The sequence below is a fragment of the Telopea speciosissima genome, chromosome 7 (assembly GCF_018873765.1).
Source record: "Telopea speciosissima isolate NSW1024214 ecotype Mountain lineage chromosome 7, Tspe_v1, whole genome shotgun sequence".
In the NCBI taxonomy this organism is placed as follows: Eukaryota; Viridiplantae; Streptophyta; class Magnoliopsida; order Proteales; family Proteaceae; genus Telopea; species Telopea speciosissima.
In genome coordinates, this window is record NC_057922.1 from 18,132,366 (window position 1) to 18,159,865 (window position 27,500).

At 37.1% G+C, this 27,500-nt stretch overlaps 1 protein-coding gene and 1 non-coding gene across 2 annotated transcripts; both read left to right on the top strand.

Moving 5' to 3' along the window:
* Positions 1–6,493: 6,493 nt before the first annotated feature.
* Positions 6,494–6,651, top strand: TRNAY-GUA. Its single transcript has 2 exons — positions 6,494–6,530; positions 6,616–6,651. It is a non-coding gene; the product is annotated as a tRNA-Tyr (tRNA).
* An 8,941-nt stretch (positions 6,652–15,592) lies between these two features.
* LOC122670072 (hydroxyproline O-arabinosyltransferase NOD3-like) lies at positions 15,593–26,854 on the top strand. The gene is made up of 9 exons (XM_043867028.1): positions 15,593–15,784; positions 16,310–16,937; positions 17,431–17,498; positions 17,598–17,799; positions 18,112–18,209; positions 18,315–18,384; positions 18,516–18,587; positions 18,748–18,861; positions 26,697–26,854. Exons 2-9 carry the CDS (start codon positions 16,524–16,526, stop codon positions 26,769–26,771), a joined length of 1,113 nt encoding a protein of 370 aa, XP_043722963.1. The 5' UTR covers positions 15,593–15,784; positions 16,310–16,523; the 3' UTR covers positions 26,772–26,854.
* Positions 26,855–27,500: the final 646 nt, after the last annotated feature.

A 27,500-nucleotide genomic window follows, 5' to 3' on the forward strand; every position in this document is an offset into this window, starting at 1 on the left:
AATTTACCATATTATTTACCACCACTAACAAGTTAATGATTACTTATTCCATGGTGGTTTAAAATTTATACCTCGAAAGAATGAGTTTTAGTGGCGGTTTCTTTTTAGGGAAAATTACAAGATTAACTAGAATTGAATTTTACTTTACAAAACTATCTACCTAATCTTTCATTTAATTAATATATCAACAACAAAGATTGGTATTACAAAAATAGCCAAAACAGTTACCTTTATACATAACCTCCTATAAATTGAACAATTTTGTCCCTAAAATTGCACCTCTCTCTCTCTCTCCGTGGGCAATCCCTTCCCCTGAAACTAGTCTGCATCGCTCACACTGCCCCTCATCGGACTTCAAGTCTTCTCCTGCACCTCTAACATTATAGGGTTTCTGGGTTATGGGTGATATGATACTGAACATCCCAGTAGGTGGAATCAAAGTAAGGATTTTCAAACAAGTGATATTCCATTTCTTTGATAATGGGCTTTACTTCTAGAACTACTTTTTGAGTATATTAAGATAAGAAGACAAGGTGAGGAGGCAAAGGTTAAAATCAAGGCATATTTAGAGATACCATGCGATCTCAGATCTTAATGTTAGAATCCAAATTTCTTTTCATTTTTTATTTTCCCTTAAACGTGAACTCCGCTTGTCTCGATTTCACTGGTATCGTCCCTAGTCATTGTGTTGCTTTGCATTCGAATAGTCGGAAAAACTAAACAGAAATCAATTTTCTACTTTCTAGAGGAAAAGTTCTGAAGAGATCGAAACTCCGGTGACAGATGCAGAAAAGAGATAGCTTTAGTGATTTGGGCAAATGGATTGAAAGGGAAATGTTAAGCATTTATCATAAGAAGAGAAGCAAATGTCGTTAAAGAGAGACGTTGTGGATTAGTAATTTGGTTGACACAGTGTTTAATGCTAGAACCTGCTGGTTTAGTAGGACCTTGTGGAGAGAACTATTTTGACTTTTATGACTTCCCTAGGATTAGAGATGACTTAGATCAATCCTCTTTCCTCTGTTCTTCTCTCTCTCTCTCGCCAAAGAGAAATCCTTTATGAACGTTGTTGGTGGCCTGAAGCAAAACGGTTTCTGAATATCATGGTTGTTGGGTTTCCTGGGCTCCCTATCAACGCGGATTTGCAGCGGTGAGTCGGAAAATTTAACGGTGGTGTTCAGTTAGGAGGTAAAGGTAACGATTGCAAAGAGAGGGAAGAAAAAAGTGAGGGTAAACATGTCATCAACCACTAATTTTTTTTTAAAAAGATTTACTTAATCCTCATATGAGTTAAAAAGGATAAGAAAATTGTCTAAAATACCTCTAACATCCTTCTTTGTTCTTTTTCTTCATGTGCTTTCGTATTTCTTTCTTCTTCAATAAAAGAAAACCTCTCCAACCACTCATTCCTCCCTCCTCCCTCCGCCCTGCAACTCCACCCCACCCTCCTCCCTGAAAACCAGCCTTGCAGCACTACCGCCATCCACCCTTGCCTTGCTCTCCCACTTTTCCTCTAGCCCGCCCCACCATGCTCCCCTTCCTTAATAAATCGTTCAATAAAATGGAAAATAAAACATAGAATAAATTAAGAAATTACAAACAATCTCTCTGTCTTCTGCCATTATATTTGGCGATTTTGATTACAGAGAATCTCTTACCGTTTGGATTCTATTTACAATAACAAAAAATTGCAACTTTTTTATTTCTGGGAAATGGGTGTTAAAAATTTGTTGGGTTATGAAATATGGTTTGTAGGAAATTGGTTTGAAGTTAACACTAAGCTTCCTATTTGAGATTAATAAAGTTCTGATTTTCCACCCAAAGGCAATCTGAAGTGTGGGAGCCTTACAGCATCGACAAGGTTTGACAGTTAAGAATTCAACACGAACAACGCTGATGTGGAACCAGTGAAATTTTTCATGAATTTAATTTAATCTACTCTAAAATAGGGTTTGTAAAATTTAACCAATGAAGCAAAATTCTGTTAATATTTTAAATCATCTCCAGTTGCGCTCTACCAAACCCTCTTTCTCCTGGCCGAGAAAAATCAAAAAATAGGTAAGAATCTCTGGTATTTTGTGTTGGATGTGTTGGTAATTTGTTGATAGCTATTGTTCTTTCTCTTCGGATGCTTGATTCGGACTCATGGTGGAGTGGATTTATAGAGAGGGAGAGAGGGGTGGGTGGCGGTGGCGGCAGTAAAGTTGGAGGTGGTGGTGCGAGGCGGGGTTGCAGGGAGGAGGGAGTGGTTGTGGAGGAAAGATAAAAAGATGTAGGGGAAATTTTAGATTGTTCATTTAACTTTTCTTACTCATATGGGGATTTGGTAAATCTTTTTAACATTGTAAGTTATAATGGTAGAACATATTTTATACCTACTAATTTTGTAAATCTTTTTATTATTTGGTAGATCTAGGTAATTCCCCCATCTTTATAATGATTAATATGGTTTAAGGAAAGTTTGACTGGTTACTTTTGTAATGTGAAACTAGGGGTGTAAACAAAGAACCGAAATCCGTTTCCGTTTTCGTATCCGTTTAGCACCATCCAAATCTGTCCGAAAGCTAAACGGATGCGGATACAAATAGGCTATAGCTATCCGAAAAGCTATATTTACATGTAAATGGATAAAATATCCGATCCGTATCCGTGTCCGTGTTCGTATCCGTTTAGCACTATCTGAATCCGTCGGATAGCTAATCGAATGCGGATGCAGATATAACACCATTCGAGCCGAATCCGATCCTTTTACAGCCCTATGTAAAACCCAATTGTTGCTAATCTTGTAATTTCCCCTTCTTTTTATTGCCCACTAAAAATCCATTTGCTTTACATATTCAAAGGTAGTTTAAAATTTACTTTTTCCACCCAAAAAAAAAAAAAAATTGGCAATTTAAAATGTCTGCATTGAAAAGATTTTTTTTAGTGACGGTATGTCTTTTACTGCAACTAAATGTTTATTTATTTAATTTCAAAAATATAATTTTTAAGTCTTTAACGACAATTAAATATTATTGTTTCTAAATATGAACTTTTAGCATCAATAAATTCTTACTACAGCTAAAATTCTATTTATTAAATAACAAATATAATGCTTGAAGTATTTCATGATGGATTTTAATGTTTCTGCCACTAAATGTTGAAGCCACTCCTAAGTTCTACCACCTTTAGCAATGATTTTTTTTTCCTTCCGCTAAATGTATTTTCCCAATTTTTGAAATCCTCGCCTGTGGACTCCCTTTTTAAAACATTGCTCCGGCTACGGTTCAAGAGTCTTGTTGACAAGGGAGAGAACATAGTCTCTAGTCATGTTATGGAAGTGTTCGAAACTCGTCACTGGAAATGAAACACTACAACTGGTAACTTGGTAGCCACCCCCTTCCCTCCGTCTATCCCCTGCCAGGCTGCCATCCTTTCCCCTCCCTTCCTCGCAAAGTCCTAAGAAAATTGGTAGGATTTTGTATAAGGGTAGGGTAGGGCAGGGTAGGGTGGGGGTGGGTGGGGGTGGGATAACTTGGTTGCCACATAAGCCGACAGGGTTGCTTAGTAGAAGGAGGTTGTGTGTCTCATTTCCCACTCCAAAGCAACCAAGCAACTGGATTTTTTTGAATTTTATAGAAAAACTTCAGATTTTCCCATCCATACATTCCCACCCTATGCCACTTTTTGCCGTCAAACAAATGGGGTTTTAAAGAAAATCTGCCGCTTTATTGGTATCTATACGTATAAACTTAAAGGTAAATTACACATCACCTTTTGGTTTTTATACGAAATTCAAATTACTCTTTGATTTTTGAAAATACTCAAATCATTCCTTGTATTAGACCCCAATATAATAAATTAGTCCCTATCATTAGTTTTATGCTGTTAAGTGATGATGTCAGTCAGTTAAATAAATTTAAATTCCTAAACTATCCTTGATATCCAAACATAGATTTTGAAGGATAGTATTGTAAATTTGATTCTAATGTTCTAGTACAAGAGTAAAATAATCCTTTCACACCAATAATTAACAGCAGACTAACACTGTTACTGTAGAGGGAGACAGATGAGTATTTTCAAAAACCAGGGGATGATTTGAGTTTCGTTTGAAAATCAGGGGGTGAAATGTAATTTACCCAAACTTAAATCATAACTCCCTTAAGGTTCTTCTTATAGGGGAAAGTTTTCATATATGGTCGTGTAAACTGTGTATGTGAGAGGGTAGAAAAGTTTCAAGGCATTAATTAATGGGTGGGGATTTATGACTTTTCCAACTCTATGTGAGTGACCCTCTCACATACACGGCTTACATAGCCATGTATGAAAACTTTTCCCTATACGGGACTCTTTATCTTTTTAAGATGCCACTAAGTTTCTTGAGGTACTTTAGTGGTCTTGTTAACATAGGTAAGAAATGAATTCTTTGTAAGGAGCATGGCTCTTGCACACACGTAGGGGCCAATGAAAGTACATGTAGAAGCATTACTATAGATGGGATTTTTACCTTTCTAGAGAGGCTTTGACTCATGCTATGTCCGGTGTTGGGCATAGGAGCCACACTCTCGGATAAAGTTTTTTTCCCATATAATAGCATTGTTAGAGTCCGTACATATCACCACCTTGTCAAAATGGCAGTGTTGATTGATTGCCAGCCGTGTTGCAAATGTAGTGCTCTGTTTTGAGCTGAAAAAGAAAGGGAAAAAAAAAAAGGAATTTTGAATTGAAATGGACTTTCCCATGAAGCAAACGTCTCTCGGATCAAGATTAATTACCTGATAGACCCTTTCTCTTTCCCAATTTGTTTTTACTAAAAACCCAAGTCTTTGGAACTTGTTTAATTGTTGGGCTCTGTGGGCCTAGGTTTTTTATGAAATTCAAAAGACTTAGACTCATGCCGACCCAAGAGGATCCAGTGATTCCAGTCCAGTGCACATAATTGCTTTGGGGTTATTTTATTGTTTAAAACATAAAAAAATATATGAGCCCTATTTGTATATGCTGTTTTGGGCCTTGTTTATTTATGTTTCATATATATGTTTGTCTTGGCCCATTATTTGAACCAATGCTCTTTGCCCATACGTTAATGGCCCACAAAAATTGGTTTTTGGCCCATGATGTACTTACAAATATGCAATTGAAACTATATATGTAAATGAATTATGAGTTTAACCTCCACATGATCTAAATTTTAGATGAATGGTCAATAATCTTGTTTTGCTTTGTAATGGTTATAGGATTTAGAACTTGGGGTTTTTAGTTCCTGAGAATGGTTTAGTCTAAAATCGAAACTAAATCAAATAAAATTTCAATTCCCAAAACCATAATTGAACCAGTTTTTTTGGTTCAGATTTAAACAGTTGGTTAGGGTTCTGGTTATTAGTTTCAATTCTTAATTGACACTCTTACCCCCTACACCTCCCCCCCACCAGGTGCACTCGGCACAATGATCAACTTTTATTTGCCATGTGGCAGTGCACTTGGTACCATGGTTTTAATGATTGGTATCAGATCAGCCAGATCAGTCGATACCGATTCATGGCTGATTCCATATCGGTGGATCAGTAGGACCAAGGGTAAAATGGTAAGAAAGTGTTTTTTAAATGAACCCAAGAGAAATCCATCTAATACACGCCGATTCAGATTGATATCGGCTGAGACCAATACGATATCCGATACCAATTCCTAAATCCTTACCTGAGACCGATATTTATTGCATAGCTAAGCCCTACAAATCCCTTTTTTACTATAAAACTTCAGCCCAATCAGAACTATGTATAAGAACAAAAAAAAAAAAAAAAAAACCAAAAAGATCACGAGATGAAAGCCAAAGACAAGAGTTAGAAAAGATGGACCATTAAAAAATATGGGGAGGGATTTGGTGGTCCACCAACCATGCACTTTTAGGGTAAAATAGCAAAAGAAAAACCAAAAGGAAGGGTATTATGGAAAAATATCACCTCAATTTGTCTGCCCGTCAATTTCATCAATTGTGTATCTCACCTCGGGTAGTGTGTTTGGGCAGGGGGTAAGGTGGTCATTTCAATCCCCCTATTAGATGGAATAGAGGAAATTAAAGGGCAGGCAAATTGAGGAGATAAAGATCCAAAGTATTATACTATTGGGGCGCTGTTCTCTGAGCCGCAGCGCAGCTTGCATCCAGGCACATGGGGGGTGGGCGTAATAATCATCTTGCCCCCCCTGCACAAGCTGCCCATGTGCCTGGCACAGCCTGCACTTCTCCCTATAGTATTATAGATGATTTTTTTCTGGTGAAGGGTATTATTGATGATTAGAAGGGGTGGGTTTTATTCCATTCCATGGTCTAATGCTTCAAACCGTAGTGTTAGTTACGTAATCGGTGGACAAGAAAATAAATTTTTGTAATTCTATTTTTTTGTCAAATTTCTAGACAGAAAAAAATGCTTGATAATGTATAGTAATTTATATTTCTGAGGTAAAAGAGAAATATTTTGAATATACTAATAATACTTGACTTAACCTTATCACACAACCGACCTTAGCTCAGTTGGTAGAGCGGAGGACTGTAGTTGGTCACACCAGACAGATACTCCCACGAGCGCAGTAAGGATATCTTTAATCCAAAACATTGGAATTGGTCACACCTAGCAGCAAATCCTTAGGTCGCTGGTTCGAATCCGGCAGGTCGGATTTTTGCGTCTTGCATATATTTTCTTTTAATTTATAATCAATCAAGGATTCAAGGGTCCCCAAATGGTAATTTGTTTTTGGCCCATCTCAAGAGATAAAGTGTTTATACTAACAAATATGCAATTGAAACTATTTAGTAAATGAATTGTGATTTAACCTCCACATGATGTAAATTTTAGATGAATGGGCAATAATCTTTTTTTGCTTTGTAATGGTTATGGGATTTGGAACTTGGGATTTTTAGTTCCTGAGTTGGTTCTTCCCCAAATTGGGGGGAATGGGGGAAGGTAAATTGAGCACTAAATCTAATTTTTTAAGATTTTTTGTATGATTTGGTATCCTTTTCGTTGTTTCTCTGGATTGCTATCCCCATCTCCTTTGGCGTCTTCACCTGCAAATAAGCCATTGTGAGGGTGAGGAGAGGGATAAAATTTTTGCTGCTACCAGGGTAGTAGCGCTGCTGGCAGCCAAGGAAATAGGATCTAAAAGGATATTTTTTTGAAGGGAGAAAGTTCTCTGTCCGGGAGTGTGGCCTAAGCGAGCACTCCCATGAGTCTATCTCTCTCCTTCCCATATGAAAAGACACCTCTGACCTATTGTTTTGAGGAGGAGAGAGATAGACTCATGGGAGTGCTGGCGTAGGCCACACTCCCGAACAGAAAACTACTGCCCTTTTTTGAAATACCAAAACCTAGGAGAATATTTATGAACCCAAAAAGAAGTGAATTATTCCATTTTCTTGGCTGCCAGCATGGCTAGCAGGAACACTCCTGTTACTCTGGTAGGAGCAAAAATTTGTTCGAGGGGAGGGAGGTCAGGGAAAATAAGAAAAAAATGTTGGAGAGGCAGAGAATGAAATCGAATTTTGTTTTTTTATAAAAAAAAAATGGTATGTTGGGGACCAAGATTTCAGAAGGGGAAAGAAAATCAATTTATCTGATTCCTACTTGGTTCAAATCGATTGTTTAGTCTAAAATTGAAACTGAATCAAATAAATTTTCAATTCCCACAACCATAAATGGACCGGTTGTTTGGTTCAGATTTAAACAGTTGGTTAGGGTTCTGGTTTTTAGTTTCAATTATAAAGTGACACCCTTACCCACACACACAACCCCCCCCCCCAAAAAAATAATAATAATAAAGGAATAGAAAACACTAGTCGGTCATGTGCGATGCGAGACCCCTGCATCTAGACATAGGGTCGTGTAAAATGACCCTGCACCATTAGAAATTTCCGTCTTTCCATGAGGGTGCAATGATCATTTCACGTGGCACTATGTCTGAACATAAAAGCCATGCACCGTACGCGACCAGGTAACATTCTTGCTCCAACAAAAAAGAAAAACAAACCTACACATGTATAGTTTTTATTTTACGCTTGAGCTGGAGAAAGGTCACTTAAGCGTCACTTAGGGCCTCAAGACCTCAAGCTGGAGCCTAATCTTGGCTCGGTTGGGCCGTCCAGGGTTGAGCAGACCTAACCTGCAATTTTTATTATCTATAATTTTTTTTGGCAAAAGCTTTTGTAGACCTCTAGATCAGTAGATCTAGGAAATATTTCTGGGACATATTTGGCTAAGCTTATCAGGCTTCAACTTTGGGCCACCAGAAGGCAACTTCTAAGGGATAAAGAGGCGGATCCAATGGGGTAGGGTGTGGCATTTGAAATCCTTTTCCACCTCTAGTCTGAGAAGCCACGAAGCTGTGGGAGTGGGTGAGATGGGGAGGATTATGGACTTGTTAGGCTGAAGGTGGTAAAGATTCCGTACCACCACACTTGGTTGGATCCACCTTTTTGCCTCCTTAATTTTGGCTTCCAAAATCCAAAAGTAAAAACCCTATAACCTCCCTCAAACAAGAACTAGAGGTACATTCGGTAATGGTTTAAACCATTTTCAGTGCTCTTTTTGTTCCATTATTGGGTATGAATTGGGCACTGCAAATAGGATTGAAGGAGCAATAGAAAGGTGATTTGCAAGGAGAGAAGCATTTCTCTCAAAATTTTGGGTAGCAAAAAGTGGTCACAAGGGACAATGTGGGTAGCAGAAAATTGTCACAAGAGGGTATTCTCATCAAAAGTAGGTCAACAATATAAAAGTCCGGGAAGTAGTTTTCTGTCCGGGAGTCTAGCCTATGCCAGCACTCCCATGTGTCTACCTCTCTTCTCCTCAAAACAAGGGGGCAGATGTATCTTTTCATAAAGAGAGGAGATATAGACTCATGGGAGTGTTGGCGTAGTAGGCCACACTACTACGCCAGCACTCCCGTACAGAGTTTTTTTCCCAAAAAAATAAAAACAACACTTTCCAAATTCTTTCGCTTTAGAAATACTCACAGAGAACAGAAACAGAGAGAAGGTTAGCACCCTACCTATTCATAAAATTTCAGCTTCATTCGACCTAGCATGTGGCAGATACGAAGACATGTATCAAGTAGGTCCTTTCCTACACATGTAAGGTTAGCACCCGACTTTTTTTTCTCCCTTCTTTTGTCAACTTGATGTGGAATTAAGACATAGAAATAAAGAAAATATAATAAGTGAACAATAGGTCCACAAACAAATAAGTTACCACATGAAAATATTAGGGCACTATATCCTTAGCATATTATTGAATAATTGAACCATGATAAGATTTAGAAATCCATAATTTAATAATAATTAAAGAAAACTTTTGTAATCATTGCCTCCTAGTCGCATTCCAAATTATTTAAGATAAGGTAAACTTTTTTACAAGATTCAACCTATTTTAATCAAGTGGAGTTTTTTTTCTCTCAAATCACGTGGAAGGCATTTTTTAGTCAAACCAACTATAACATTTCAATGGCACAAAAAAAATTGGAGAAGGGATTCATGCATGGGAGATTTTGTGTAACGGTGATTCGTTAAATAGGGGTACAATTATCATTTTGATGATGCTTTTATCCCCATCCAACGTCTTGTGCGTGAACTGTCCACCATGCATAGCTGTGCACAAAATCTTTACGCAAAAAAATTATTACATTTCAAGTTTTGAGTCCCACCTCACTCATAAAAGCTATCATTTTTTATATGAATAAGGTCCAACATATTAGAATTATTTTCAATAGTTGACTTAAAGTAGCGTTAATGCTGCCAAAATTAAATTGTAAACTAAATCTATTTCCACAAGCTACTCCATTGGTAATGGAGTGTATTGAGCTGAAATTATTCAAACTAAAAGATAAAAACAAGAACAATATATGCACAAAATTTGAAAACCAATAAAACACCATGTGAAAAATGAGTGTTAGGTACTTGATTGATATACCAAAAGCTTCAGAGTTGATAGAACGTGTTAAATCAAGATCTTTAACCTATCACATACTAGATTAACCCAATCTAACACACATACACTAAATCGAACCTCATAGGCACATAACAGATCACCATGCGCTTCCGCAGTCGTTGTCCTTGACGGCTCTCACTTTAACGGTAGGTAGTCTTTTCCAAGAAACTTGATTTTGCCCCAAGGTTAGCCTTCGGCTCTAATCATTCTAAAAAGTTAGGTACTCAACCGAACTTAACATCTTTTTATCTAAAAAGTGATAGGGACATTTTATACAGTTTTTTTTTTTTTTTTTTTAAATGCGAAAACCTCAATGGGGGGGAAATTTCATTAAACCCCACGGAACAGCAAAGGAGATACAATGCTAAGGAAGTCATTCGAAAAAAAGTGACCCCACATACCCAAACGAGGGTAGAACAGGGTCCATTTAAAAATATTATAGATAAAAACATTATCATCTTTGTAAACAAAGCAAAAGGAGTAGGTCTCAAAGGAGCACAAAAAGCTAAAGATATCTCCGAAGATGGTTGATCCTTGAAGACTCAAGAGAGCACTTATCCTGTCATCATGTGATAATGGATATACATATAACATAAATGCTGCAAAAGTACACCTCATAAAGAAGAAGCCATCTCTTGTCCGCTATAACAATAAAATCACCTCTTGATGACTTTAGGTTTAGTTAGTGCCTAACACCGCCCCCACCCTTTCTCAATTCAGTGGCTTCGGGTTGTACTTTCCAACTCTATCATCAATATCCGTTTGGTGTTCTACCGACCTCTTCTTAATCAAATTCACATCTCATAGCCAAAAAAAAATCACATCGTACATCTCCTCTCTTATTTAATAATTCTTTTTTTTTTTTTTTAATAAAATATTTATTTGGATTAAAACTTGACATGTGAATAGAAGACCTTGGAAACTTTCATAAAATTTTAATCCAATCTATTACCACTTTGTTATGTGGATCACTAGACTAGAAAACCTTCACCCAACGACTTATTAAATAGGAGAGGAGATGTACGATGTGAATAGGCATGTATTTTTTTTATTTTTTATTATTGATATATAAATTCTTTTGTTGATTATTAGGTGTATATGTAAATATATGAGAATGCATGCCGATACATGAAAAAGGCAATAACTAAAGTTGGATATGGAGTTTTAGTAATGATATACCGAGACCATTTTCTAGGTATCCAATGATCAAATTCACCATTTGACCTTCCAAACAGTGGAACTATAAAGTGTCTTAACCTAAAGACACCCTTATCAATCTATTGACCATAGGAACCTTTGATTATCTTTCTATATTTTCATAATTTTTATGGGTCCTTCTAGATGTCATTATGTTTAGTGAAATATAACACTTCACTATTCATCACTTGACTGTAAATGAGTTAGTCCATGTGCTAAAGGGCTCCACATATATCTCAATGGCCAAATTTTATTCAAATACTGATTCAAAGTTTAGTCAAATTATCAAAATACCTTCAAATGGTGATGAATATAAACTATAAATGACATCTTTTTAAATATTAACTATTTCCTCAACTCATTTTAAGATGAAATTAATTGTACCAATTTGATGCACATGGACTTCCATGGGGCAATAGTGGAAATATTATATTTCACTAGTCAATTGCCTTCAAAATTGGAATCTTTCATGTGAACTAACTTCAGATGAGAAAGCTGGGACCTACCCAATGGTTGGGACCTCCTATGCATTAAAATGAACTTTTAACTGTTTTTGATTCACATTACCACTCTTATATTCTACAAAATGATAGCATCGAAACATATAACCCCAACATGATACCCTATCCAAAAATTAAGGAAACATAAAGAGCAAGAGAATTAGGTGATTCACAAAAGGACTCATGGACATGGTACCAGGTATCGGGTATCAGGTATCGGTTGTATTGGTATCGAGATTGATCGGTATTTGTCAGTATGGATCGTATCAAACAGTTTTATCTTAAAATATACCAATATCATATGATATGTTGACAACTATACCGTCATATTCGTACGTTCACTGATCTGGTATTGGCTAGATATCGATGTTAGTTGATACCAATACGGATTGGCCGATACTGTGAACAGATACCTAGAACTATGCTCATGGAGACATGTCATATAGGGTAGGGCCTTATGAAGATTCTGGATCATGGTTCTAAGTATCGGTATCATATCGCCTGTATTGGGTGATACATATTGATTTTACTAGTCACTGATATTGTGTCGATTCCGTATCAATAGCATGATACGAACAAGGGGTAAAATAATCTAAAAACTCATTTTTTAAAGAATTTCAAAGGTAATTTTATCCAATACAACCGATCCAAACTGATATTATATCAATATCGTATTGATTTTACATGTTTTCGATACCCGTTCCGATACTGTGCACTAAAACCATGTTCTAGATCATTGGTAGGATCGGTAAGACTAAAACCCTTGTATAAAAAGACAAAGAGTACAAAAAGCACCTGATTCTAAGCTCTAACATCAATGATCTAGTTGTAGTGGTGTGTCATCCAACCCTGTATTAATTTAATTAATTACCGACCGAGTGACCGACCCCACCTTACAACTTCCCAGTTTCGCAAAGTATCTCTTTTTCCGAATTTTCCGTAATGATAGCCTCGAAGGTTGAGTCTGCCATGATTCGCTATTTTTAATCGCTTTATAATGTTTGGCAGATCATACGGTCAAATGATAATTATCTATAATCTTCATGAGTTATGGCTATTTGCATAATACTCCTCCCGCCTGCATCTTTTTAAATTTGTAGACTCCTCCTCATTCTTACCCAATGACCCTCAAAACATGGGCTAACATTGTAACGGGTCGGATCTATTTAAACTTGTCCTTGGTTTTTATTTTATTTTTTTTTAAAATAAAAAAAGAGAATGCTACCTGATCATGTGCGGTGCGCATCCTCTTGTATCCAGTTACAAAGCTGCGAAATGATTATTGCGCCTCCATGGATTTCTGTCTTTCCATGGGGATACGAGGGTCATTTTGTGCTGTCCTGTGTTTGGGAAATGACGTATCCACCTAGACCAAAGGTGGTAATAGTAGGTTGGCTTCTCATTGTACAATTCCTCAACATGCAATAATCTTAATCCATTATTTGCCTAAGCCCCACTCCCCTATCCCCCGGAAAAAGATACTTTTCAACCACCATCCAACGACGGGGAAGAATTGGACACACATCCCCAGGTGTTTGCAAGTATTGGAGAGGATTTGGATGCCCAAATATCAGAATTTAGAATATCAATAGATCAATACCAATACAGATCGAGTTGAAATGTTTGGAAATAAAATTTTTGATTTTTTTTTTTTTTTTTTGGTAAAATGTTAGATAAAATACAATAAATGTCCAGAAAAATCATAACAATGATTTTTAGAATGGAATATTGCAGAAAATGAAACCACAAAGATAAATGTGTATAAAACAACTGCAAATTATTTTTGTTGTGAAAATTGTATAAAATACAACCAAAATTATACTAGATGTGTAGAAAATATATAAAAAAAAATATTATTGGAAAATATATATAAAAAAAAAAAAAATACACAAAGTTATCTACTCACATACAATATGTAAATTAGAGTGGCACAAAGAGTATAAAATCATGATGCAATCACCACAACAGAATATACATAGCTATTATCCCACAAGTACAAAAATAATCATAATACAATGTCTATCGTCCCACAAGTACAAATTACCCTCAACTTGTCATTATCTCTCATCGCGTGATAGTGTCAGCTTGTGATCTACAAAAACAATTAGAGTCAAGTTTATATTTGTAATTCAAGTGTAAAACCTACTTAAACTTTCACTATAAAATAAATAGGCAAATAATCTAAAGAAATTTGAAACTACACATATCATGCTAGTTTCACCACACCGAAATGTTGGAATTATCGTATGTATGACCATCAGAGTCATTATCATTCCCTCGATGTGGGTATTGTTGCTAGAACTTTACTAGCGTTGGGAACAAATTGTTGGAAGAAAGATAACATGCTACTCTCAGCAATCTGACCAACTATATATATATTGTCGTCAACAAGTAGACTCTAATTATGATTCCCTTGACTACTGTGTATATACGGTTGTGGCCGGCTTGGCTCAAAAGGGTGAGCATACTACGGTGGATAGAAGGGCTCTAATGGATGGGTGGGCTGAGGTGGATACATGGACAGAGGTGGATATTTGAAAAATCCATAACGCTGCATTTGTGTAGGGTCTGGTAGTTGAGTCTCAGACCCAGACAATCTAAGTATATATATGGAATACATCTTTGCCTTTGCCCTCAAAGTACCATCTTCGGACCGTCATCGACCATACATACAGTATCCTTACCAAATTAGTGGGTCTCCGAATGGCCACTACTACTAGCACCAGGTGCACTATTGGCATTTGCGACTTGTTCATTGTATTTTTAGGTTTTCGTTACTTTGAAATCTATTTAAAATTTCAAAAAAATTTACCCTTAATGAATTCACAAAGTCTTTTTCCAACTCTTTTTCTACGCTGGAACTTAAATTCCAACTAAAGAAGGGGAGGGGGATCGTAGCCAGGCTGCATGACCCCTGCACCAGCACGAGGGTCAATGATAGAGCATACTAGGACATTCAATAGGGGTGGGATTTTTTCATTTCAGAACAGGTGGGGCTTGGGACACGCGGCAAAACGATCCACTTTTATTTGCCTTGTGACAGTCCACTTGGCACTATGGTTTTAGTGATTGGTATCGGATCGACCAGATCAACCGATGCCGATTCATGACCGATTCCATATCAGTGGATTAGTAGGACTAAGGGTAAAATGGTAAGAAAGCAAATTTTAAATGAACCCAAGGGCAAATCCGTCTGATACAGGCCGATCCGAATTGATATCAGCCGAGACCAATACGATATCCAATACCAATTCCTAAATCCCTGCCAGGCCCCAAAATTTATTGCATAGCTAGCCCCTACAAATCCCTTTTATATTTTCTAATCTTTGCCTTTGGCGTTCATCTCTTGATTTTTTTTTTTTGTTTATAGAACAGAGAAGTTCTAAATTAAAGTTTTTTTTTTCTAGTTTCTCAACAATTTTTAGTGTCTAGTTTATTTCTAGGAACAAAAAAACGAACAGACGATAACAAATGGATTTCTATTCTTTTTTTATTTTTAAAAATTTAAAAAAAAAACACAAAGAAACAGAGAAACAGAAATGTTAATATATAGGGCCTATATTTCTGAAGAACAAAACCGATAAATGGAAGAAAGGAACTTTGGATGGTAACCCGTACCTCTACTGTTTTTTCTGTTGGATTTTTGGTTAGTACTTTGGATGGTAAGTCTGTTATTTCCAAGTGGAAACTTCCAGGCTCCAGCCATTATACAATCAGGTCGGGCTTCTGGGTTTCCCGGTTGTGTTAGAAGCTTCAGTTCAATGCTTAGGTGGAGTTTCTACAAAATGTTTTATAGTAAGTGGGGGAGAGTAAACAAAAAACCAAGGATAAGGGTTTCCTTGTAAAATAAGACAAAATATTATTAAATTTACAAGAAAGACAAAACTAAGCGAAAATAGCCTAGGCGGCCAATCCCTCCCGTTGTTCACTTTTTAAAATCTCTGCATTTTTTTTGATCGACCGAACCGAACCAAGCGTTGACAAGTCTCTCTCTTATTCTCCTTCGTGTGTCTGAAGCTCTCTGCAACGCATTTGTTCAGTTCAGAAGCTTTTCGGCATCCGTAGGATCTCTTTTTCTGATTTCTTCTGTTGCGCCTCTTTACATCAATCAGGCTTCTCTTCAGTCGACAGGTATATGCACCTTACAACAGCATTTAATCTTCTCTGAATTTTCGCAGTAGTTTGGAATATCATTCTCTCTCTTTCTCTTCTCTATCTGGTGCTGTGACTTGCTTCGATACCCATTTCACCATTTGGGTGTCTGTGGGTAGAATTACAGATCTGGGTTCCGGATTTTATGTCGACAATTTCACGCTTTGGCTGCAGAGCGCAGTATTTAGTTCCTCTTATACTCTTCTGCCTTTTATATTTGTTTTAAATTGACTATAATGATTTTTTGAAGAACTGAATACTCTGTAGGTTCTTAGTTCTAACCCCCCAAAAAACCCTCTGTAGGTCTCCTCATAGGCTCATACCAACAGCAATGTTTTTATTTTTTTATTTTAGAGCTTAAATTTTGGTTTTTTTTTATTTTATATTATTCGATTTTATATTTTTTAAATTTGATTATTGATTTTCTTCTCTAATATAGCTTTACGTCCTTATTGAGTTGCATGACCTTGATCTCTTCTAATGTGATTGTATTTTTTGGTACAGTTGCTCACCGGAGCCTGCTTTCGCTCGGATTTCTGCTTGAATGATTTAGAATTCGTATAAATTACTGTTTCTGCTGCTACGATTGTGGGTTGAAGGTGGGAATGGGAGTAATCTAGTGGGATCAATGTCTGTGTTTAAGTAGCTGCTATGGAAAGGAGAATTGGGTTGACCTGATTTGGAAAATTTCGGAGTTCACCTTGTAAAACACCCGAAGATGATTGGAAGGAAGAATATGGGACGGGCATCACCTCTGTTTCTAGTGCTGCTGGCACTAGGGTTTTTCTTTGCAACTTATAATCTGTTAACAATGGTAATTCACAACAGAGGGAAAGGGGTAGCTGATGATTTGGATGGTGGATCATTTTCGGATCCCATTACGCATATGCCTGAGAATGTGAAGACAACAGACAGTACTAAGTTACCTTTTCATGTTGCCTTGACAGCAACCGATGCTCCATACAGCAAGTGGCAGTGTCGCATAATGTACTATTGGTATAAGAAAGTGAAGGACTCGCCTGGGTCAGACATGGGAGGATTCACTAGGGTTCTGCATTCAGGAAGTCCTGACAACCTGATGGATGAGATCCCAACTTTTGTGGTTGATCCTCTTCCAGGAGGTCTGGATAGGGTGAGGATTCTTTCACTGTTTACATTGATTTGTCTCTTATAGAATAAAGAATTATTTTTCCTTGCTGTATACATTCTTGTTCTTGCATTTGCTCATCTAAGAGTTTTCTTTCTGGAAAGAATAGATGCACGGACAATTCCCTTTCCTGTCCCTCTTTTAAGTATTTCTCCATTACAAACCATGAGGAGATTGCAGTTGTGAAAGCAATTTTACTGTTTGATCTTAAACCATTGGTTAATTTGAAGAAATTAAGAACTGTTTCTGTGGACATGGATAATGGTTATCCTAAATTTTGACTACAAATTGCTTGCTGGCAAAATTTCAGAAAACAATGTGGTTTTAAGTAGAAGAAATGCAAATAAGTATGCTTCCGACTTTTTCTTTTGTGATTTTCCCCCCCCCCAAAAAACTAGTCAGAGAGATTTCTTCTCTTTAGCATATCGTTGTTGTTTATTCATTTTTTTTTGGATTTGTTTCGTAATGCAATTTCCAGGGTTACATTGTCTTGAATAGACCATGGGCTTTTGTTCAATGGCTGGAAAAGGCAACAATTGAGGAGGAGTGAGTTTTCTTCCATTCAAATGTGCTGAAATATTTTCTTCTCCTTTATTTCTTTCTCGAGTAGATCTGAAAGTTCATGAATTTCTGTGACTAATGCAGATATATACTCATGGCAGAGCCTGATCACATCTTTGTAAATCCTTTGCCTAACTTGGCACATGGAGGATATCCAGCTGGGTTCCCCTTTTTCTACATTAAGCCTGATCAGCATGAGAAAATAATAAGAAAATTCTATCCTGAGGAGAAGGGCCCTGTGACAGATATTGATCCAATTGGCAATTCTCCCGTGATTATCAAGAAGGTAAGGTCTCTAATTGCTATGTTAGCTCAGGAGAATGATCAGAATGACTGTGAATGATTGGGTGTTTATGCATTATGATAAGGTTGGAATCTGCTACTTACTACAAGCACTAAAAGGGCGTGGAAAAGTGTATATGATTGTCATCATCTTTACCTTTACCAGCCTTCTTGGGAGTGTTTATAACTGCTTTGCTTCCCCCCCCCCCCCCCCACCTCACCCTAAAATGCCCTTAGTTTTCTTTCATTTTCAAGTTGTCGTGATTGATTAAATTGTCCAAATCATGTGTACTACTAACAAATTTTCTTATTTCAGTCAATGCTGGAGCAAATTGCGCCTACATGGATGAATGTATCTTTGAGGATGAAAGATGATCCGGAGATTGATAAAGCTTTTGGATGGGTGTTAGAAATGTGAGATATCTTACATCTTCCCTGCTTTGGTTTTGGTTGAGGCCTGAACCTAATGTATAACTAACATTCTTTTTAATGGTTTGGTCATTTACTTGCTGAACTAAGGTATGCATATGCTGTTGCATCTGCATTGCATGGTGTTAAACATATTCTTCGCAAAGATTTTATGCTACAGGTTTGTCTTACTGTGCGAATAACTCTTTTTTGTTTGATTCCATTTCAGCAAATTTTTATAATTTTCTGAAAGTAACAAATTAGTTTGAAAACATAGTTTTGCTTATTAATTACTTTAAATGGTTATTTCAGCCCCCATGGGATTTGGAAGTTGGAAAAAGGTTCATTATTCATTACACTTATGGATGTGACTATAATTTGAAGGTATGCCAATGTATCATGAAAATTAGTTCAATTCCCTGTGTGCTTTATTGCACTTGTTTAATAACAAAATGCATTCATTTTCAAACACATAGTTGTTGGCCGCTTCCTTAGAGTCATTATTGGTACCTTTGTTATGTGTCTGAAGTTGATTACTGTGCAGGGTGAGCTAACATATGGAAAAATTGGACAGTGGCGCTTTGACAAGAGATCCCATCTTCGCGGGCCTCCACCAAGGAACCTCTCCTTGCCTCCTCCTGGAGTTCCTGAAAGTGTGGTATGCCTATTGTTGTGTTTTTACTCAATAAAAAGTACCGCACACCATGAAACACTTAAGAATATTAGTTTATGACATCCAGGGCTTTATGGTTTATTTCATGGTGTATTCGTCTGTTTTTCGTACATGATAGACCCTTGCCTTTGGATAAAGTTGGATCTATAAAAATTTTGTTTATGTTTTAATGGTTACAGACTTACAGTATGATCTCAAGTTTTTGAACTTTATATTGTCAAAATGCTAACTCTCACCATCTAATGGCTCTGTCATCTTGTAAGTGTCTTTACCCTGTGTAAGTTTTGGTCTATCTGTTGCATTCTCCATGTTTGACGACTCTTAGGCATGATGCATCATGTGAGTTTGCTAGGATTGTAATTCCTTGTAAAAATATATGGGTGGTAATTCCATTGTTGAAACCCGACACCTAGTGATGCAGGGCATTCAGCCAACCCGCCAGGCCTAACCTACCAGGCCCAGCCCAAGGCCAGATTTGTGCCTGCAAGACCAGCACGACCAGGCCTAAAAGGCCCAGCCCATAGGTCGACACCTATGCTGGCCTGGGTGAATCAAACCCAGTGGTTCTGCCTTTTCATTTTCCTAGGCTAGTATTTCCTCTTACTATGTGTCTTTTCAGTTTCCTAGGTGGAGTTATGAGGTTGTTCATGCCCCTGGGTATTAGTTATTAATTATTAGTCATTAAGAGTCTTTTAGTTTTCTAAGTCACTTTCTTGGTTGTAGTTCCCTATGTCTTGGTTTTAGTTTATAGGTGTTCAAAATCCAAAAGTCTATTTACTGTAAGTTGATGTATCCCAAGGGCTTTTAATCCCTCCCCTTTATATAAAGAAACCATGGGCTGTTCTCTGGAACACCAGATTTTGAAGACAAATAACTCTTTTGTGAGATTTAGCTTGTGGACTCAAGTGGGCTGTGGATTCAGCAATCATATCCAAGGTGGATCTCCTTGGTGGGGTTCTAGTGGACTCTAGCAGCCAAAACTATCTACCTCCATCAATTATCATCATCATCAACCACCATCATCCATCTCCAACTTCATCATCAAACTAAAAGGTCCTTATTTAGTGGCTTATAACTTGCCGGTTCTCAACCAGTTCATCGATCCTTCTTATTTTTTGCATCACCTTGGGGGGCCAGTCATGTAGATTTCCTCTTTTACAGCAACTGAACACCTGACATTGGAGTTGTAATTTACCCATGCCATTGTGCTGTTTTAGGATCCAGTTTATTAGCACAACATTGTTCTTGAGGCTCGGAACATGGCATCATGGTGATTGGTGACCCATTTTACACAAGTGATAATTCTGGAACACACTTATTGAGGATTCCTTGTTCTAGGAAAATTCTTCATGTTGAGTATTCAAATAACCCTACTTATACCCCCCCCCCCCAACAAAAAAAAGAAAAGAAGAGAAGAACTCCAAAAATACCCTGATAGATCTGATAGATAATCTGTTTTGCCAGTTGAAATATTTCTTTGTTTGATTCCTCACACATTGAATGTTATTAAATGAATACCAATTCTAAATTTCTATGTGATGAGGATAATGTCATTTCTTCCACAGTTCTCTCTCTCTCTCTCTCTCTCTTTCTTCAACCTATATTCAGTTGAGAGTTCTTCTTTGAAGTTGAAGTTGCAGCATTTCAATGTTTACATGGATATGACACTTAGAAAGAGGTCATAAGTCCTAAATAGCCTGACAATGTATAAACTCTACAACAGGGTGCACAGGTATAAATTTATACTTGCCAATATTCATAAGACAATCCTGTGTAAGATACCTACATTTGAGGACCATCCAAAGTAAATATTACCAGGAATGTTATGTTTGAACCAGACTACACCATGCCAATCAGTTGTTTTATCTGCATGTTTTGGAGTTTTCTTCATGATCCGAAATCTAAATAAATTTGCGTCCACAGGCAAGGGTGACTTTCCTAGGGTTCGCCCAACTTTTCTCCGAGTATCTTTTATGTTGAGACTTGAGAGTAGTTAGAAAGCTTCATCATGAAATACTTCTGATAAGATGCTACCAGCTGTTTCAAATTCTCTGTGAGGTCTAGAAGTGTGTAGCTAATGCTAATCTAATCATCAAATGTGTTATAATTACTCCATCTTCTTGCTGATGAACTTGCCAAATTAAAATTTTAATTCTGTTCCCAATCAAATGTTAGCATAATCCGTCATGGATCTTCTAACTTTAAGAATATTCCACCAGACTCGAGAGCATCTGCTTAAAGCTCAAATTTAGGTTAGACATATTTGTTCCACCATTACTAATTCTATTCCTTTATTCCTCTCAAATCCAGAACCCTTCTGTGAATATGATACACGTATTTTTTTATCCTTCTGCTCAGATCAAGGCCAAAATAGAAGGAAGATTTATATCTTTTTTTCTTATGGCTTCATTTTAATGTGGATAACAATAATTTATTTCATGTTGTACAAACTCTGATCGGCCAGGTAGTGCCAGCATTTGATCTTATTCATTCACGGAATAAGCATTCATTTAATTTATTTTGCCCTTTTTAATTATTGGTAGGAATCTTACTCTGCGTGCTTAGTTAGATGTGAGGAGTTGGAACCCACAAAGTCTTCACTGGCAGTCTGCTCTTCATGCACCAAAAGATACTGTGAAGAGCCTCCTATGAATTTGGTGATCTGAATAAAATACGTAGTGCTAGCTACATTTACTCCTCTTTCACTGTAAGAATTCTGTTTAGCTTCTTGCTGGAGTGGCTGTGTACTAAGTAAAGTTATTCAATTTACTAAATATCGACAATTATGGACTTAAGAATTAAGATAACCCCAAGATTACGATTTACTTTAAGGTAATCATTACTTTCTACTTTTAATGCTTGTTTTCCTTCTGCGACGATGCGGACAGGAGTCCACCCTATTACCTTTCAACCATGAATCTACCAGTGCCTCCATTCTTCTAGAGAGAACTATACTTCACCTCAGTGCCTCTCCTCCCTAGAACTGTGCATAACAAACCTGATAGCACACAGGTTTGTTAATGCCCTTAGAACCCTCTCTGTAGCAGGTCCTTTCCCACTGCCCTTAGAACCCTCTGTACCAGGTCCTTTCCCTTTGGATTCTTTAGATGTGAAATGGGAATGATTGCTTCCTCCGGACGCATTAGGGGCAAAATGGACAGGCTTAGGTACCTGCTCACTATTGGAAAATTTCTTTGAAGAAAACTTTGCAGATTGGGAACCATATTTCTTAGTGAATGGTTGCCTAATGTATTGTTCTAATTCCAGTGCCAACTGGAATGCCTGTTCAATTGAATCCATGGGGTGTGAAATCATCTCCTTTCTTATTTCAGGCTTAAGACCAGTAGGAAAGTGAGAAAGAGTCACTTTGGGATCCTCATTCACAAAAAAACGGACCATTAATTCATCAAACTTACTCATATACTCGGTAACTGACATGCTGCCCTGCCGAAAAGATCATTTGGTTCAACATCTGATCTCTACGGGATATTGGGGAGAAATTTTTCTTGTCTTTCATTTCAGCCCAATATTGTATAGGCTCATGTCCCATTCTTTGAATATGACGCCCCACACTCATCCAATACAATTTGGCTTGCCCCGTAAGTTTCATTTTGGCGAACCTTACGCGTTGAGCATCAATCATGTCATACCACTCAAAGTAGTGGCCCATGTCTGAAAGCCAATCCAAGAAGACTTTTGGATCAAGTCTTCCATCATATGAGTGAGTATAAATCTTCACTTTATTTGCTATTTCACCAGCCCTATCTTGGCATTGCATGTTAGGCATCCTATCAAGCATTTCCCATTCTTCTTCGTCCTCATCATAATGATGATGTGGACCTCTTGGTGGATAGGGAAACCTATGTCGTCATGGGGCTCTCGACACCCAAATTGACATGGCTGGTCATTAGGGACTTCACTCCTCTGAGTTTCATCCCGTCTTTCAACATCCTATTGATGAATGTCATTTTCCCTATCTCTAGGAACATGCTTCCTAGGCTATCTTGCAGCCTCAAGAGCTCTCACATGCATGTCTTGGGTCTCAAACTGGTTTTGGATCTCATCCAATCGAGCATTTATGCGACCCAACTGTTCAGCCAAAATATCTAAGTTCATTGTTCCTATTTGGGGTGTGGCTGGTATTGGGCCCCACTACAGGTTGACATACAACAAATGGGAAAGCTTGAAGAGGACGCAAAGGGCTGGAACTATCCTCTGATACCAAAATTGGTGTAGGACAAGTTTGGGAAACCTAGAAAATTATCCTAACTGATAGGTAGAAGGATGGGAAGGGTATCCAACTCATATATCTCAGCATAAATGCAGAAAATTGACAAGTATAGCCATAAATAAAGAAATACACAAATCATATGTGCAGAATTTTTGGTCACAGCACACTTGGTAGCTAGTGGTGCGTAAAGGCCCATTGCTATCAGGCGGTCTTGAGTTCAAGTTTCTTGGTTCACATTCTACATACCCCCCTACCTATCAAAAAATATATATATATGTGCAGAATTTCATGCTAAGTATGCAAAGGAAAATTTAATAAGAGAAACATGATAGATCAATATCTTTCTTTGCTTTCCCATGGGTTAGAAGGCTGTGAATAAGAGCTGAATCACTACCTAACTCCAAAGATTGTGCCGTAAAGGACTCCTTGTTGGTAGAAGAATATCCAAGGTATTTGGGGGCTGAAGTTGATAAAAATTGGAAAATTTGGGACTGATACAAGAACTTGTAAGAAATTTAGCAATAATCAAGTCTAGGCACGAAGGGGAAATTAGGTTTCTTAGAGATTTGGCTAAGGAGGGTCAAGCGAAATTTGAGATACCACAGTTTTCATCACAATCAGTCCTATTCCAGCCACACAAGTATGATTTATTGGGGTTTATGGGATGCTGTAGTTGAAAGAATAAATGGAATGCCTTAAGGAAATGAAAATGGAGGTCGGGAGAAATATGATGAAACAATCAACAATGGAACTGGGGGATCAAACAGGGATAGTTTGCTGTCGGTATAGAGTTTGAAAGAGAGGTGTGGATAGAAGAAGAAGATAGAAAAGAAAGATCATCTTGGCTTCACACCATCTTGGAGTTGGATTCACTCCAAGAATTGCATAGTCACTCATGCTGCAGAAAAGAGAGTAATCTCTCAAGTCCAAATACATTTTTTTCATTCATTCATTGTCTTCCCATCATTAGTACAAAGTGTCTCATAACATTACACAACAAAAAACAGTTATTTCCTAAAATAACTACCCATATAACTACACATTAAACCTCAAAATAGTTATTTCCTGAAATAACTACCCATATAACTACACATTAAACCTCAAAATAGTTATTTCCTAAAATAACTACCCATATAACTACAACAAAATAAGATAGTCTGGCCCCAAATAAAAGTACTCAAAAAAAAAAAAAATGCACATAATATTTGTTATCTAGCCATAATGAAGTGACATGTGGCTGCTTGTGTCTGTCTCCGCTGATAAGTCCTAAATTCTGTTGTGATGTCCCCATCACCTTTCCTATTTAGTGCTTGAGTCTTCTATATAAGTTTGCAAGGTGCTACAGCCTTTTACACGAATTTGATTAATGAGATTTTGGCTTGAGCCTTTTCTTTATTTTGTGAGATTCAGATTTGCTGTGAGATGCATTGTTATGTGGTGGGACTCCAATCGAGACTAAGTGGGATGCTTAGTCATATCTTCTTATTCATCATTAATATTAAAGTAAGTACTCCATAGTTTTTGCAACTCCATATCCTGTCCAATGATTTCAATAACAGCATTCTTTTGGGTTAATTCGATTCTACTGCAATCTAGTCCTTGTTGCTAATATTTGACTGCCATTCATTTACACATTCATGACTCCATTAAAATCCTGCAAACTAGAGATTGAAACTTGCTATTTTCAAGTCTGATTGGAGGTGTTTCAGTTGAACAAGGAATCTGTCCAATCTCAGCATCCAACCGACGGATTAATCTGAGATTAGACTATGTTATTCTCCTCTGTTGAATCTACCTATGAGCTGGATTGTATCCAGATCAGACCTGCTGATCTGCTGCTGTAATAAATCTCTCAAATTTGGATTATGGGTTTCAGATTTTTACTGTTTTGTTTATTGCTTCAAATCTGACCATTAAAATGTTGCTGTATTTTGGGGTTCACTTATTCTAACACTTTGTGTCCCTTGATCAAAATCTGACTTTCATTTGAAAAGGTTGACTTTGACTCCATTGTTAGCCTAAATTCTGTTTAGGGTTTAGTTGTGATCCTGTTATGGGGGAGTATAAATCTTAACCTAGGGTTCATACTATTTACCCCCATCAAAATGGTTTAGGTAAAAAAGAGTAGGCATTGCCGACTGCTCACCTCCATTCCAATAGGGACAAAGAAAACAAATTATTGATCCACTGTAAATAGCACGAGGTGGCTTTAAGATTGGGTTTCTGCAAGCAGCTGGGTTCAAGTTGAACCAAGGGATGTCTGAAGTAAATTGGAAATGTTTAATCCTGTGTTAATGATAGTTTAGGCATTACTTGGGTCTCAAGAGTGTGGGTGAAAGCCTGCTTAGGAAACTTGAAGTCCTCTAGGAAGGCTTTGGAGGCCTCCAGACCATCCCAGATTGGCCATGTTGAACCTAAGATATAGGTTGTTTATTGTCTTATACTCTATTGAAATCAAGTAATTCTATTGTCTCTGTGGATCTTCTCCTTTGGAAAAAGCCCAAAGTTTAAGCAGGAGCGCTTGAAGCATTAAACACCACCTTATTTCTCAATATTGCCCCTCCATTACTAATTTTAACTCTCCTCAAGTTGGTAGTAAATGAATGTAGTAATCAATGCAATGGGGTAAATGAGATGGACCAAGAATTTGGGATAGCCATAAATGGGAAGGACTCTTTGCGGGAGGTGGTTGACTACTTGGCTGTGATGTTAGAACTTAAAGCATGGAATGATTTGGATAATTGGATAATTTCCAGCAGCACGGTTCTATTATCTTTTATGAGATTGAAACTGTGCACACCAAGACTGATCTTGAAATTCGGATAACATTATATTTATTTATACAGATTTAACTATTTATTATCTAAGGAAATTTCCATAAATCCAACGGAAGCTCCATATTTTTCATGGACTCTTTAGCTGTTGGAATGAAGGTTGCTTTGTGGCCTGCGTATTTCATGATACTGTGTTATGAACCAGACAAATATTAGGAGCCTAACTTCTTTAGTTTCTTACATTATGTAAACAATCAGCCGTAAATGGGGAAAAGAGAATAACAAAGTTATTAACCTACTACTATTATTATTATTGTTGTTGTCTCAAGATGTGAATGGTGGAGTCTAGAGGAGCCAGAAGGCAAATGAGAAAATAATTTGTATTCACTTATTATTATGAAAAAAAGTTGAAGGGACAGCGTAGTCTGGAGCACCAGACCACGGAAATCGAATATAATCTCCCCCCCCCCCCCTCTATTGGCCGAAATGTCAAAACACCCTCCCAATGTTATTTTTTATCCCTCCCGTGTCCCCAAAGTACCATCTGGCAGACCATGAAACCCTTCCCCTATTATTATTATGAGCTCAAGATGTTATCTTTGTCAATCTTTATCATGAATGCTGTGTTTTCTTCCAAAGAGTTATTAGATATATGATTATATTTGCTGTTATATATCAGCAAAAAGAACTGCTCATGTCTGTTAATTCAATGAACTTTGTTTATTGTCATGGTAAATGGATGTGGAAGCAATTCATCCGAGTGTTGAAGTAGTTGTCAGTTTATCTGTCTCATTTCATTCTGATGATTTCTCTAGGTCACACTTGTAAAAAAGGTGAATGAGGCTACTGCAAATATTCCTGATTGGATGGAACAGAGTAATACTGACTGAGCTGGAAGAAGATTAACCTGACAAACCTAATTTTTGGAACTTCTTTTCACAGTATCACCATAGAGAGATCTCTGTATACAAAGCACAAGGTAAATATTTTGAAAATGAAAAAAGAAAGGATCAAAGGAAAGATATGGAAAGAAAACAAGTCTTATCATTGACACTTGATAAGCCTATACTGCATCTATCGATCACCAAATTCTCACCAAATTCTTTTTTGATGCATAATTTGTTGTTACCTTTTCTGTCAATTTGTCAGATAAATACCCTTGGAATGCTTATTTCATTGGTTGCAGCAGGATTGCAATAGAATTTTTTTTCTTTTTCTTTTGATGTTTAAATTGCAAGCTCTTAATTTGTATGTTGTTGGATATACATTCTGGACAGGAAACAGATTTTTTTTTAAACTGAGCAGAGCAGCCTAATGATATCATTAGATCCCTAATACCTGGTATTGTATCAATAGATTGTTTTGACAATATACTATGGGACTAGTGGTAGAAATCTGATTCTAAACAAAAAATGCTGGTTCACAAACCATGCGGATCCTTTATAAACAATGCATTTTATTCCAATTTGATAGTGCTAATCATTAAAGTTGGTTTTCTGAAACAGAATCCAGAGTAACTGGACCTCAGCCTGACCTAGAGCAATCATACCATATGTTTGTATTGTTAAGAATGGAACTTAAGTTGTACTATTTCAGTTAAGTCAGAGACATTAATGTAT